General features: G+C 63.8%; 1 protein-coding gene across 2 annotated transcripts; it reads left to right on the forward strand.

Annotated features, from left to right (window-relative positions):
• The first annotated feature begins 1,952 nt into the window (after window positions 1-1,952).
• On the forward strand, window positions 1,953-9,823 carry GRK2 (G protein-coupled receptor kinase 2). 2 transcript variants are annotated; one of them, XM_032879602.1, is made up of 20 exons: window positions 1,953-2,035; window positions 3,770-3,843; window positions 3,957-4,058; window positions 4,181-4,255; window positions 4,381-4,442; window positions 5,193-5,244; window positions 5,537-5,628; window positions 5,975-6,074; window positions 6,167-6,245; window positions 6,350-6,480; window positions 6,751-6,845; window positions 6,921-7,028; window positions 7,218-7,284; window positions 7,531-7,631; window positions 8,381-8,447; window positions 8,527-8,622; window positions 8,820-8,982; window positions 9,156-9,292; window positions 9,391-9,504; window positions 9,624-9,823. In XM_032879602.1, exons 1-20 carry the CDS (start codon window positions 1,972-1,974, stop codon window positions 9,786-9,788), a joined length of 1,944 nt encoding a protein of 647 aa, XP_032735493.1. In that variant the 5' UTR covers window positions 1,953-1,971; the 3' UTR covers window positions 9,789-9,823. The 2 variants fall into 2 exon arrangements, with proteins under 2 accessions (XP_032735493.1, XP_032735494.1); XM_032879603.1 differs by having other exon boundaries at window positions 9,394-9,504.
• Window positions 9,824-11,570: the final 1,747 nt, after the last annotated feature.

Genomic DNA, 11,570 nt, shown 5'->3' on the forward strand with positions numbered 1-11,570 from the left:
TTGCTTTCCCCAGGGAACCAGCTCAGGCAGCATGGGGCCACCGAGCCACTGGCTCTTGGCTGGGAGGAGGAAGGAGAAGGAGAGTGCTGAGGGGAAACAGGCAGGGGTCCCCCTGCCTTCGAGCCCCGTCCCAGAGGCTGGGCAGTGTCCCTGGGCCACACCGGCCCTGCCCGGAGCGCTCTGGCCTCAGACACCCCTTCACGGGTGAAACCCTGGCAGGCGGCCTGCTGTCCGGCTGGCCCGGTCTGTTCTCCCGCCTGCCCGGTGGCAGAGCCCGCTCCCGCCCCGCACTGTTTCGCCCCCTCCCTTCGGGTCGTCCCTGTCGTGTCTTCCGCACCTGGACTTCCTCCTTTGGGTGCCTCCAGTGAACTCCGTCTGCCCTGGACCGAACCCCGCCCCCCGCCTCATAGCCTCTTGCTCACCCTTGGCGAGGTCTTCCCCTGCTTGTCCCCACATCCCCCCATCTGTCCCAGGCTTTGCCACCTGTTCACATCCTATTTGCACGGAGGAACCCAGTGCGGTTCCTCCTCCACGCAGCGTCTCCCGTCGGCCCAGAACACTCTTCCCTGCCCGCGTGGCTCCTATCAGGCTTTGTCACGCACCATCTACTGTCTCAGGGCCACAGAAGCAGAACTTGCTCCTTGGGAGGGCCTGCCTGGACGGCAGGGGTGCGTGCAACCTTCTAGTAGAGGATGGGTGGCAGGCCCTGGTGACCTGAGCCGGGTTCCAGAAGGGATGCGGGGAGGCGGGGGCGCAGAGCCTGGACTCTGTCATCCTGGTTCTCACCGGCTGCTGTGTCTTTTATCAGTGGCCTGCCGGTGGCCCCACATGGCCTCAGGGCTGTGAGCATGGCGTGGCCTCAGGTGCGCCGGCCCAGCTTAGTCCCTGGTACAAGGCTGGAGCGTTCCTCAGGAGCCCGGCCTCGGGAAGCCTAGAGTGGTTACAGCTGGCCAGCGTGACAGGCAGGCTGACCAGGCAGGACTGCAGGTGGCCCGGGGGGAGTGGGGGAGGGGACAGCAGGTGAGGAAGGGGATGGGAGGGGACAGCAGGGTACCACTGAGATAAGAGGCATAGCCCCAGGTCACCTGCCCAGATGGTCCTTTGTGTTGAGGGTGAGCTCTCGGGTGGGGAGTGCTGGGTTGGGGTCTCGTGGTCACAACGGCCAGTCTCTCCCCTGCGGCCCTCCCAGGCAGCCCAGGGGGAGGGGGCACAGGTTTATTTCAGATGTTCAGGACCCAGGAACTGAGGCTTGACTTTTGTTGCTTTTTTACTGTGTAAAAACTCTGAGATATGATTCACGCAACATAAAATCCTTCATTTTAAAGTGCAGAATCCAGTGGATTTTAGTACATCTTGGCATTGTGCAACCCTTGCCCTACCTCATTCCGGAGCATTTCCATCGCCCCAGAAAGAAACCCCATGCCTGTTAGCAGTCACTCCTCTCCTCTCCCCCAGGCCATGGGCATCCACTAGTCTGCTTTCTGCCTCCGTAGATTTGCCTGTGCTGGACACATGAGATAGTGGAATCCTAGAACCTGGGGACTTCGGTGACTCTCTTTTCCCTTAGCTCTCTGAGCTTGGTCTATGCTGCAGCGTTTCTGTGTCTCGGCGCTCCGGCACACTTGACGGCCGAGCAGGACGGGACGGTCAGGTCGGGCCCCATCTAGGGTATCCATCACCTGCTGAGGGTGAGGCCGGGCTCTGGAGCTTGGCTGGGTCCCTGAAGCCGGCACGAGGCGGTGCCGGTACCCGATTTCTGAGCAGCCACGCTGGCCAGCCTGGCTTTGAGGGACAATGTGGTGACCAGACCCAGGCTGGTGGTTGCCTTCCTGGAGGCAGCGGTGACACTATGCATTCCGGGAGAGGAAGCTGCAGGCTTCCAGGCCAGTAGGCCTAATGGGCCTGGTAGGAGCCCCGGGGGCTCTAGCTCACCGAGGCCCCCCCAACCCGTCTCTCAGTATCCGCAGTGTCATGCAGAAGTACCTTGAGGACCGGGGCGAGGTGACCTTCGAGAAGATCTTCTCCCAGAAGCTGGGTGAGTACATGAGGAGCTCTGGTGGCCCTGAGGGCTTCCCACCCCTGTCCAGCTGCCCCGGCCCTGGGGAGTGGGGGCAGGAGGACCCCCTGAGGCTGCTTTCCTGCTCCCCCACACCCCCCACCCCACCCCCATCGGCAGGCCTCTGTTTTCAGGGTCCGGCCAGGGTTGGCCTCCTCTCTGATGGGGCAGGGCAGCTGTGAGTGCCCCATCTCCCAGGCTGGCAGCAGGGCTGCTCCAGGCCCAGGACCCATCGTGCCTTCTAGCCCCTGGCTGTCGGCCCCGGGAGCCCCGTGAAGGGGGTGGGGGCCCAGCGACCTTCCAGGCTGCCGGGGAAGTTCCTCCTTGGGGTTTTTGTTTTTGAGAATTGCAGCTTCCCCTTGGCGCAGGCACAGCTGCTCGGGCCGTTGGTAGAACTGACAGGAAGGGGCGGGGCCCTTCCTGTGGCGCCTGGCGAGCTGTGGTCGCCGCCCCCGCCCCCATGGGCCCTCTTTGTGAGCAACCTGCTCTGGCTGGCCCCTGAGATCCTCCTTCTCCTCCCCCTCCAGGGGGCTGCAGACCTGGCCCATGGGGCAGGAGTGGGATGGGGTGGGTCTCGGGGAAGCTCGGCCCTGATGTGGCCTGTCAGAGAGCAGGATCTCAGCTCTGATATGGGAGTGGCTTGGCCTGACCTGGCCAGATCAGGCACTGGAGCTCAGTCTTGGGGAATCAGTCTATCAGGAAGCACAGTTTGGGTCCTCTGCCTATGCTGTGTGACCTCAAGCACATCGCTTCACATCTCTGAGCCTGTTGATGTCCTCACCTGGGAATTAGGACTCAGAAGCCCTGCTACCCGGGACTGGTGGAGGGCCGGATGACGTGGTCTCAGTGAAAGCCCCTTGCCCACTGGGAAACCCACGTCACAAATTACCTGAAGGCCAGGCCACCCTTACTGGAGGTGATGGCTGTGTGCTCTGGTAGATGTCCACAGGTAGTGCCCCTGGAAGCCACCAGTGCAAGCCTGGTCCCCCATGTCAGCCTGGAGGGAATGGGCACTGCCCTTACTTCTGCTTTGAACCTTTAGGGCTACTCTGGGGCCAGGCCTCAGGCCCCAGTTCCCTGGGAGGGGTGAGGCCTAACCTGCCCAGGGAAGGGGGAGGCCTCCTAAGCCCTTCTCATAGCTTGCCCCACCTCTTAACCTTCCCAGTCTCCCCCCGCCTGTCTTTCCCAGGAGCTCCCAATGGGTAGAAGAGCCCCAGGTTCTACTCATGCCCACCTGACAGGCCTTCTGGAAGTCTGTTTCTGTAACTGTTTCTCAGGACTACTGTGAAAGTCAGCCAGATACCGGGGGCGGGGGGGGAGGGTGTCCAGGGAGAGGCCCCCTTGGGAGACTTCCTCCCCCCTGCTGTAGCTGGCCCGACCCAGGTGGATCAGCACCCACACAGCCTGCCCAGTGGGCATGTTGCCCTCGAGCAGCAGGTGCAGGCCTGGGGCTGCAGCAAGAGGGTGGGCGGCCAGAGCCAGCCCCGAGCCTCTGCCTCCCCAGAGGGCACGTCACTTTCTAGCCACCCCCCGAGGAAGCAGATTCTGGGGGTGGGGGGTGGAGACACAGGCACCCTTTACCCTGGAACTGAGAATCTTGCCCAGTCCCTGCCTAGGGCCATCATCCTTGCCCAGTTCTGCCCTTGCCACCCACCGTGATGGGAAGGCCTCCGAGGGGCACGGTTCCGCGTGACCCGACACCCTTGCTTTCAGGGTACCTGCTCTTCCGAGACTTCTGCCTGAAACACCTAGAGGAGGCCAAGCCCTTGGTGGAGTTCTATGAGGAGGTGAGGCCCCTGCGGCCTGGGGAGAGGGGAGGGGGTTGGGCTGCTTTTGTTTGAATCTGCAAGATGCCTGGCGCTGGCGCCTCCGTGTCACCTGTGTGGGTCTTGTCGTCTAGATCAAGAAATACGAGAAGCTGGAGACAGAGGAAGAGCGCTTGGCCCGCAGCCGGGAGGTCTTCGACACCTACATCATGAAGGAGCTGCTGGCCTGCTCGCATGTGAGTGCCCTGGCCCGCTTGTCCTCAGACCCAGACCCACGTGCCAGCCCGCAGCGGCCTGGGCATTGGGATGGGATGCAAGGACCCTGCGGAGAATTCACAGCCGCCTCTGTCTTCCCCAGCCCTTCTCGAAAAGTGCCACTGAGCATGTCCAGGGCCACCTAGTGAAGAAACAGGTGCCTCCGGATCTCTTCCAGGTGTGTACTGGGCCTCTGCCCCGCTGCCTACCAGCCCATCCAGGGTCGCCCTTGGGCAGCCGAGGTCACGGGGCCTGGTCAGCTCCTGGTCTGGCTCCGTCACCAACTCCAGCTTCCTCCCTTAGCCGTACATCGAAGAGATCTGTCAGAACCTCCGAGGGGACGTGTTCCAGAAGTTCATCGAGAGGTGAGAGGGCACGCGCAGGAGGGCAAGGGGAGGACGAGGCTGTTCTGAGAAGGTGTGGATGGTGTGCGGGAGAGCAGGCAGCCTGCTTCGGTCTCGGGGCCCTGGGCAGACACCCTCAAAAGTCAGACAGGCTCCTAGCCGTCACATCCTGCGCGCTCCCGTCCTGGCTTTCTTGGTGACAGATATCTCCGAGCCTGTCCTGGGCGAGTCCCCAGGGAGCAAGGGACCACCTAAGTGTCTTTCCCTCTCAAGGACTGTTTAGCACCTTGCTGGGCCCATCTAGGCTGAGAAGTACCAGGGTGACAGTAGGGGTGGGCGCAAAAAGACACTGCGTCCTCCACTGTGACCCTCATGGCTGGAGCCAGCCTGCGGGGCGGGAGCCGTAAGCCGATTTCAGCCTGATGGAAAGAACAGTTTTCCGAGGTCCCAGCTGCCCAGCTGTGGAGTGGGAGCCTCAGGGGAGTGAGTGCTGCATCGCCGGAGGCATGCAAGCTGGGATGAGCTGAGCACCATCAGAACTATGGTAGCAGGAGATCTGGATCAGACCGGAGGACCTCTTCTCCAGGCTTACCTGAAACCTGACAGCAGGTGGCCAGGCCCCACCTGGGCCAGCGCTATGCCTAGGCAGTCCAGGAGGGGACACTGAGGCTTGGGACAGCAGGCAGCGGCCATGATATGGGGCAGGCTTGCACCTGGCACCATTTTGCCCACTTTCTGAATCTCATCGGAGCCCTGGGTCTTTTCTTACAGTGATAAATTCACACGGTTTTGTCAGTGGAAGAACGTGGAGCTCAACATCCATGTGAGTGGGGTGGTGGCCGTGGAGGACTGTGCTTCTTGCCTCCCCGCTGTCCTCCCCAGGCTGCGGGGTGCAGGGGAGTCTGTCCCTCAGCCCGCAGGGTGGTGGTTGAGGGGGTCTGTGCTTGGGTTCCAGTGTGGGTGGCCCGGGGTAGGTAAGTGCATGGTGAATGGGGGGGCCCCTGCATATGCCCCCCTCCTACAGCATGGGACTGGCCCCCTGCTGCCTGGGTGTCTTCACCCCGAGGCGGGGCCCGGGCAGCCCGCAGTGACCCCTGCTGTCACCACCCCCACAGCTGACCATGAACGACTTCAGTGTGCACCGCATCATCGGGCGGGGCGGCTTCGGTGAGGTGTACGGGTGCCGGAAGGCCGACACGGGCAAGATGTGAGCGCCGGCTCGGAGCCAGGGTCGAGTGGGACGCCCGCAGGAAGGGAGGGCCCCTGGGGATGTCTGTGGGGCTCTCTGTGGAGGCTCCTGTCCCTCTCCATCCCGGATCCTCACTGCACAGGCCCCCAGAGGCCTGCCGTCGCTCTGTCTTGACTCCGATGGGTCTTCGGCTTGTCACAGTGTCTAATTTTCACTGCGAGAGCCCCGAGGACTGCCCCCCGCCCCTGCTGACTCCCAGAGGCAGCCCTGGGCTCTGCACCGAAGGAGCAAAGGAGCATATGGACTGACTGACTGACTGGCATCCCCCCTGCCCCTCCCCCCTGCCCCCCTCCTCCCCCACCAGGTACGCCATGAAGTGTCTGGATAAGAAGCGTATCAAGATGAAGCAGGGGGAGACCCTGGCCCTGAACGAGCGCATCATGCTCTCCCTTGTCAGCACTGGGGTGAGCCGGGAGGGCCCGGGCCTGTCAACCGCAGCAGCCTTCGGTTCCGAGCCAGGCGCGGCTCTGCTCACTCCACTCCCGTGTCCTTCTAGGACTGCCCATTCATCGTCTGCATGTCGTATGCCTTCCACACGCCGGACAAGCTCAGCTTCATCCTCGATCTCATGAACGGTGAGTGCACGGCCTGTGCCCAGGTTAACCCCACCCGCCCGGGGCTGGGGGCCGGCCAGGGAGCTGAGCGCCGCCCCTGCGCCCCGCGGGGCTGCCTCCCGCAGGCGGGGACCTGCACTACCACCTGTCCCAGCACGGAGTCTTCTCCGAGGCCGACATGCGCTTCTACGCAGCTGAGATCATCCTGGGCCTGGAGCACATGCACAACCGCTTCGTTGTCTACCGGGACCTGAAGGTGAGGCTTCGGCCCCCACCCCGGCCCCGCAGCGCGACTGGCACAGGACCTGCGGGGACGGGCCAGCCGGCCGCTCTCTTCCTATCCCTGTTACCGAGCCATTTTCCAGATTCAGGTGGTCACGGGCGGGGGGAAGGAGAAGGCCTCGCCCAGGGCCTCGTCCCTGGACACCTGGATCCCTCTAGAGTGACCTGACCCTCGCGGGCGTCTTGCCTGGCCACACTCGGTCCTGGGCCGCCCCGGAGGCTGCTCACTAGGCTTCCTCCACAGCCAGCCAACATCCTTCTGGACGAGCACGGCCACGTGCGCATCTCAGACCTGGGCCTGGCCTGCGACTTCTCCAAGAAGAAGCCCCACGCCAGCGTGTGAGTGCCCAGCCCCCCCACTCTCCTTTCCTGCGTCCTCGGCCCAATCCACTTATGGTCCCCTTGCTTCCACAGGGGCACCCACGGGTACATGGCCCCCGAGGTCCTGCAGAAGGGCGTGGCCTACGATAGCAGTGCTGACTGGTTTTCCCTGGGCTGCATGCTTTTCAAGTTGCTGCGGGGGTGAGTGGGCTCTCCCAGGCGGGCAGTGGGAGAGGCCCTCTTCCCCAGTCCAGGGGGCGGCCTAGGGGAGGGGTGCCTCCACTGCTTGGGGGTTAGGGTGGCACCATCCCTGACGTTAGATGAGAATCATTCTTGCTGCCTGCCTCAGTTTCCCCTTTCCTGTCCTCTGACCTTGTGTCTCTTGTCCAGGCACAGTCCCTTCCGGCAGCACAAGACCAAAGATAAGCATGAGATTGACCGCATGACATTGACAATGGTGAGTATAGGGAGGCTGGGTGGAGTCCACGGGGGGCCACGGTGGGGCTGGGGTCTGCTGTGCGTGTCTGGGCCGTGGACTCTCAGTTCTCACCAAACTCGGGCCTCCTGCCCCAGAGGCTCCCCATCCCTGTGTTGTCAGAACAGACACGCCTTCTGGGGTGAGTGAGGAAGCTGGGCGCTGTCTCTCTGTGCCGGGGGCCAGGACTCTTCTTCGGCCCCTGCCAACGTCCGCTCCTCCCTGCAGGCCGTGGAGCTGCCCGACTCCTTCTCCCCCGAGCTCCGTTCCCTGTTGGAGGGGCTGCTGCAGAGGGATGTCAACCGGAGACTGGGCTGCTTGGGCCGAGGGTGCGTGTCTGGGGCCAGGGTCCCTGTCCCAGGCCTGTCTTCCCTGCCACGGCTGTGTGGGCACACCACTAGGCTGGCCTGAAGATGAGGCCTGTGTCCCACCACCAGGGCCCCCTCCTGGGGCCAGTATCCTCTGAGTTGCTCACGGGGTGGGGGTGTGACCAGCCCTGTCCTGTGTTCTCAGGGGGCGGGGCTGTCTGGGGTCGCAGCTGCTGGAGCTGGCTGGGGCCGGCTTCCAGAAGGGGCCCCTGGAACAAAGATGGTGACGGTATTGATGATGACGAGAGCTTCTGGTGTTTATTAAACATTTACCAGATGCCTGGGTAGTTCAGTCGGTTAAGCTGTTGCCTTTGGCTTAGGTCATGATCCCAGGGTCCTGGGATCAGGTCCCACATCAGGCTCCCTGCTCAACGGGGAGCCTGCTTCTCTCTCTGCCTCTGCCTGCCACTCTGCCTGCTCATGCGCACTCGCTCACTCTCTCTGACAAATAAAGTCTTAAAAAAAAACCAAAACCATTTACTAATTGCTGGGCGTGATGTTTCAAGGTTTACAAACATGAAAACTCCCAGCAGCCCTGTGGTGTGGGAACTGTTGCTCTCCCTGTTTTAGAGTTGAGGGAACAGGCTAGAGTTTAAGGAACTTCCCCAAGGGGACAGAGCCAAAGAACGGCTGGCCTGGGAGTTCACCGGGGCTACCTGCTCCAGTGCCTAGACGCGACCCCTGGCCTGATGCCCCGCATCTCTCTGCAGGGCCCAGGAGGTGAAGGAGAGCCCCTTCTTCCGCTCCCTGGACTGGCAGATGGTCTTCTTGCAGAAGGTACCAGCCTGGGTTGGGGCCGGGCGGGTCCCCGGGAGCCCCTGCCCCGTGCTGACGCCCAGTCCGGGTTCTGCCGCAGTACCCTCCCCCGCTGATCCCTCCTCGAGGGGAGGTGAACGCTGCTGACGCCTTTGACATTGGCTCCTTTGACGAGGAGGACACAAAAGGAATCAAGGTACCTGGCTCGTCCCTGCCTGGCCTGGCCTCAGGCTCCTCCTCCCCAAATGTGCCTGGCATGGGCATGGGCAGGCTGTTGGACCAGACCAGCCCCTCCCCGCCCCCCTCCACCCCCCCCCCCGCCCCAACCTGGGAGCCCTGGGGCTGGGGAGGCGCATGGCTGACGGCTGTCCCTACCCTGTCTGCTCACTGAAGTTGCTGGACAGCGACCAGGAGCTCTACCGCAACTTTCCCCTCACCATCTCCGAGCGGTGGCAGCAGGAGGTGGCAGAAACGGTCTTCGACACCATCAACGCTGAGACGGACCGAATGGAGGCCCGCAAGAAAACCAAAAACAAGCAGTTGGGCCATGAGGAAGGTGAGGGTGCAGGGCCGCGGGGGGTGGGGTGGGCACCCCCTGCTCATGGTAGAGAACGGGCGGGGCCCAGGTCCAGGCCGCGGTCGCGGGAAGCCGCCTGCGGTGGCAGCGCCCGGCGGGGGATCCCGCCCTGGGCCGCCGGGCTGAGTCCGCCTCTCGCTGTCCCGCGTCAGACTACGCCCTGGGCAAGGACTGCATCATGCACGGCTACATGTCCAAGATGGGCAACCCCTTCCTGACCCAGTGGCAGCGGCGGTACTTCTACCTGTTCCCCAACCGGCTGGAGTGGCGGGGCGAGGGCGAGGCCCCGGTAAGCGGCGGGCTGGGGGGCTCCCCCGAGAGCGCGGTGACTGGCCCAGCCGGCCGGCCGCCGCCCTCACCGCCCCGCCCGTCCTGCCCGGCCTGCAGCAGAGCCTGCTGACCATGGAGGAGATCCAGTCGGTGGAGGAGACGCAGATCAAGGAGCGGAAGTGCCTCCTTCTCAAGATCCGCGGCGGCAAACAGTTCGTGCTGCAGTGCGACGTGAGTGTGGCCGGGGGCGGGGGGGTGGGGGTGGCTGGGGTGGGGGGAAACGAGCTGGGTGGGGGGGACTTGCACCCCCACCCCTCCCCCGCGCCTGACACCCCCTCGGGCGCCCGCAGAGCGACCCGGAGCTGGTGCAGTGGAAGAAGGAGCTGCGCGACGCGTACCGTGAGGCGCAGCAGCTGGTGCAGCGCGTTCCCAAGATGAAGAACAAGCCGCGCTCCCCGGTCGTGGAGCTGAGCAAGGTGCCGCTGGTCCAGCGCGGCAGCGCCAACGGCCTCTGACCCGCCCGCCTTTTATAAACCTCTAATTTATTTTGTCGGATTTTTATTATTTGTTTTCCCGCCAAGCGGAAAAGGTTTTATTTTGTAATTATTGTGATTTCCTGTGGCCCCAGCCTGGCCCAGCCCCCGGGGAGGGGGCCCCGCTTGCCTTGGCTCCTGCTGCCACCAACCCAGCCACTGTCCAGCCACCCTCAGCCCTGACCCTCCGGGGGTCTCCCCTCCCAGTGTCTTCCTGCGGAGGGCGGGGCGTGGGGAGAGCGGCAGCCCCGGCGGCCCTCCCAGCCCTTCCCCAGGGACGACGCCACACCAGGTTGTGCCCCCTCAGGCTCTGGGCTGTGCTCTGAGGGTGGCCCCGCATCCCCCCACCCCGGGGGGAGGCTGCAGCACAGGGGTACTACTTGAATTTTCCCACCACAGCCCCTCCTGCGCCAGGGGCACAGTCCTGCACTGTCCTGTCCTCCAGCCGGTTGGTGGAGGAGGGGCCCGTGATCTCCCTGACCCCAGGGCCTCACCACAGCGACTTGAGTTTGTGTGCCCTTGCCTGGGAAGAACCCCAGTGTCACTGGCTGCCTCCATCCCCACAGTCCGCGGACGCCAAGGGGCTCGGTCGGGAGGGTGGGCCCTTTGCAGCAGGTTCCGCTGCCCTCCCTGCGGTCCCCCCTTCCTCCTCCACCCCAAGCGCCCGGGCTCAGGGACCACAGAAAGGCAGCTGTGGGCTGGGGTCCACTGGCCTCGCTTGGCCCCGAGGTCCCCTGCCCGCCCCCTCCTGGGTTGGGCCAGGCCTCATCTGCCCAGGACCAGAGGGGAGCAGCATGGACAGGCCGGGCAGCACAGCGAGAGGGGCCGGGTGGGGCCAGCCCTCGCCAACCCTGGCCGGTCATTGTGCTCCCCCCCGGGCTGTCTAGCCCCATGGCCCCATGTCCCGTCAGTGCCACTGCCCACGGGGCGCCACCCCGCCCGCCGCATGCCCCCTTGTGCCAGTCACGCTGCCGTGTGTGGTGTCGCGCCCTCTCCCCCTGGGGCTGGGTTGGCGCGCCCTCCCCTCCCATCTACTCACTCCCCGGGGCGTTCCTTTGCCGATTTTTGAATGTGATTTTAAAGAGTGGAAAATGAGACTATGCGTTTTTATAAAAAATGGTGCCTGACTTGGCTGTGTCTGATTCTTTTGTGCCTGATGACCATTTCCAGCTACCACTGGGCCGGGGTCTGAGGGGAGAGGGTGTTGGTGGCACTGGGTCCCCTCCATGGCGGTGGCAGGCATCCAGGGCCAGCCTACCCAGGCCCAGCCCTTTGCTCCACTGCTCTCCCACCCCCTCTCCCAGCTCATCCTCCCACCCTAGGGGAGCAGAAGGGGTCTTCTGCCTGCTGTCCAAGGAAGCAGGAGGGTGTGCCTGCAGTTTGGTCCTCGGTGTCCTTGTGTGGGCTGGCTGACTGGGCACCCCGGCTGGCCAGGCATTGTGCTGAGGACACCTTCCAAGCAGTCAGACAAGTGCCTCTGCTCTTGGGGTCACACGGCGGCCTCTGGGCCCTTGGACCTGCCTGGCTTCCGCCTCCTCTCTTGCCTTGCTGCGCTGCCCTCTCCCGGGGTCCCTGGGGCCCGAGAGATGCCTCAGCATTGGGCCTTTACCTGGAGGTTCTGCTCAAGTTCGGTTCCCCCATATCCTGGCCCTCCAGGCCCCTCGGGATGTCTGTTGTTGTCCACTCCATGCAGTGCTCTGCTGGGCAGGGGTGAGTGGCCTACATGCAGGGCACAGCATGGCAGGTGGAGAAGGAAGGCTGCTG

The sequence above is a fragment of the Lontra canadensis genome, unplaced genomic scaffold (genome assembly GCF_010015895.1).
Source record: "Lontra canadensis isolate GAN:19392208 unplaced genomic scaffold, GSC_riverotter_1.0 scaffold66, whole genome shotgun sequence".
NCBI lineage: Eukaryota > Metazoa > Chordata > Mammalia > Carnivora > Mustelidae > Lontra > Lontra canadensis.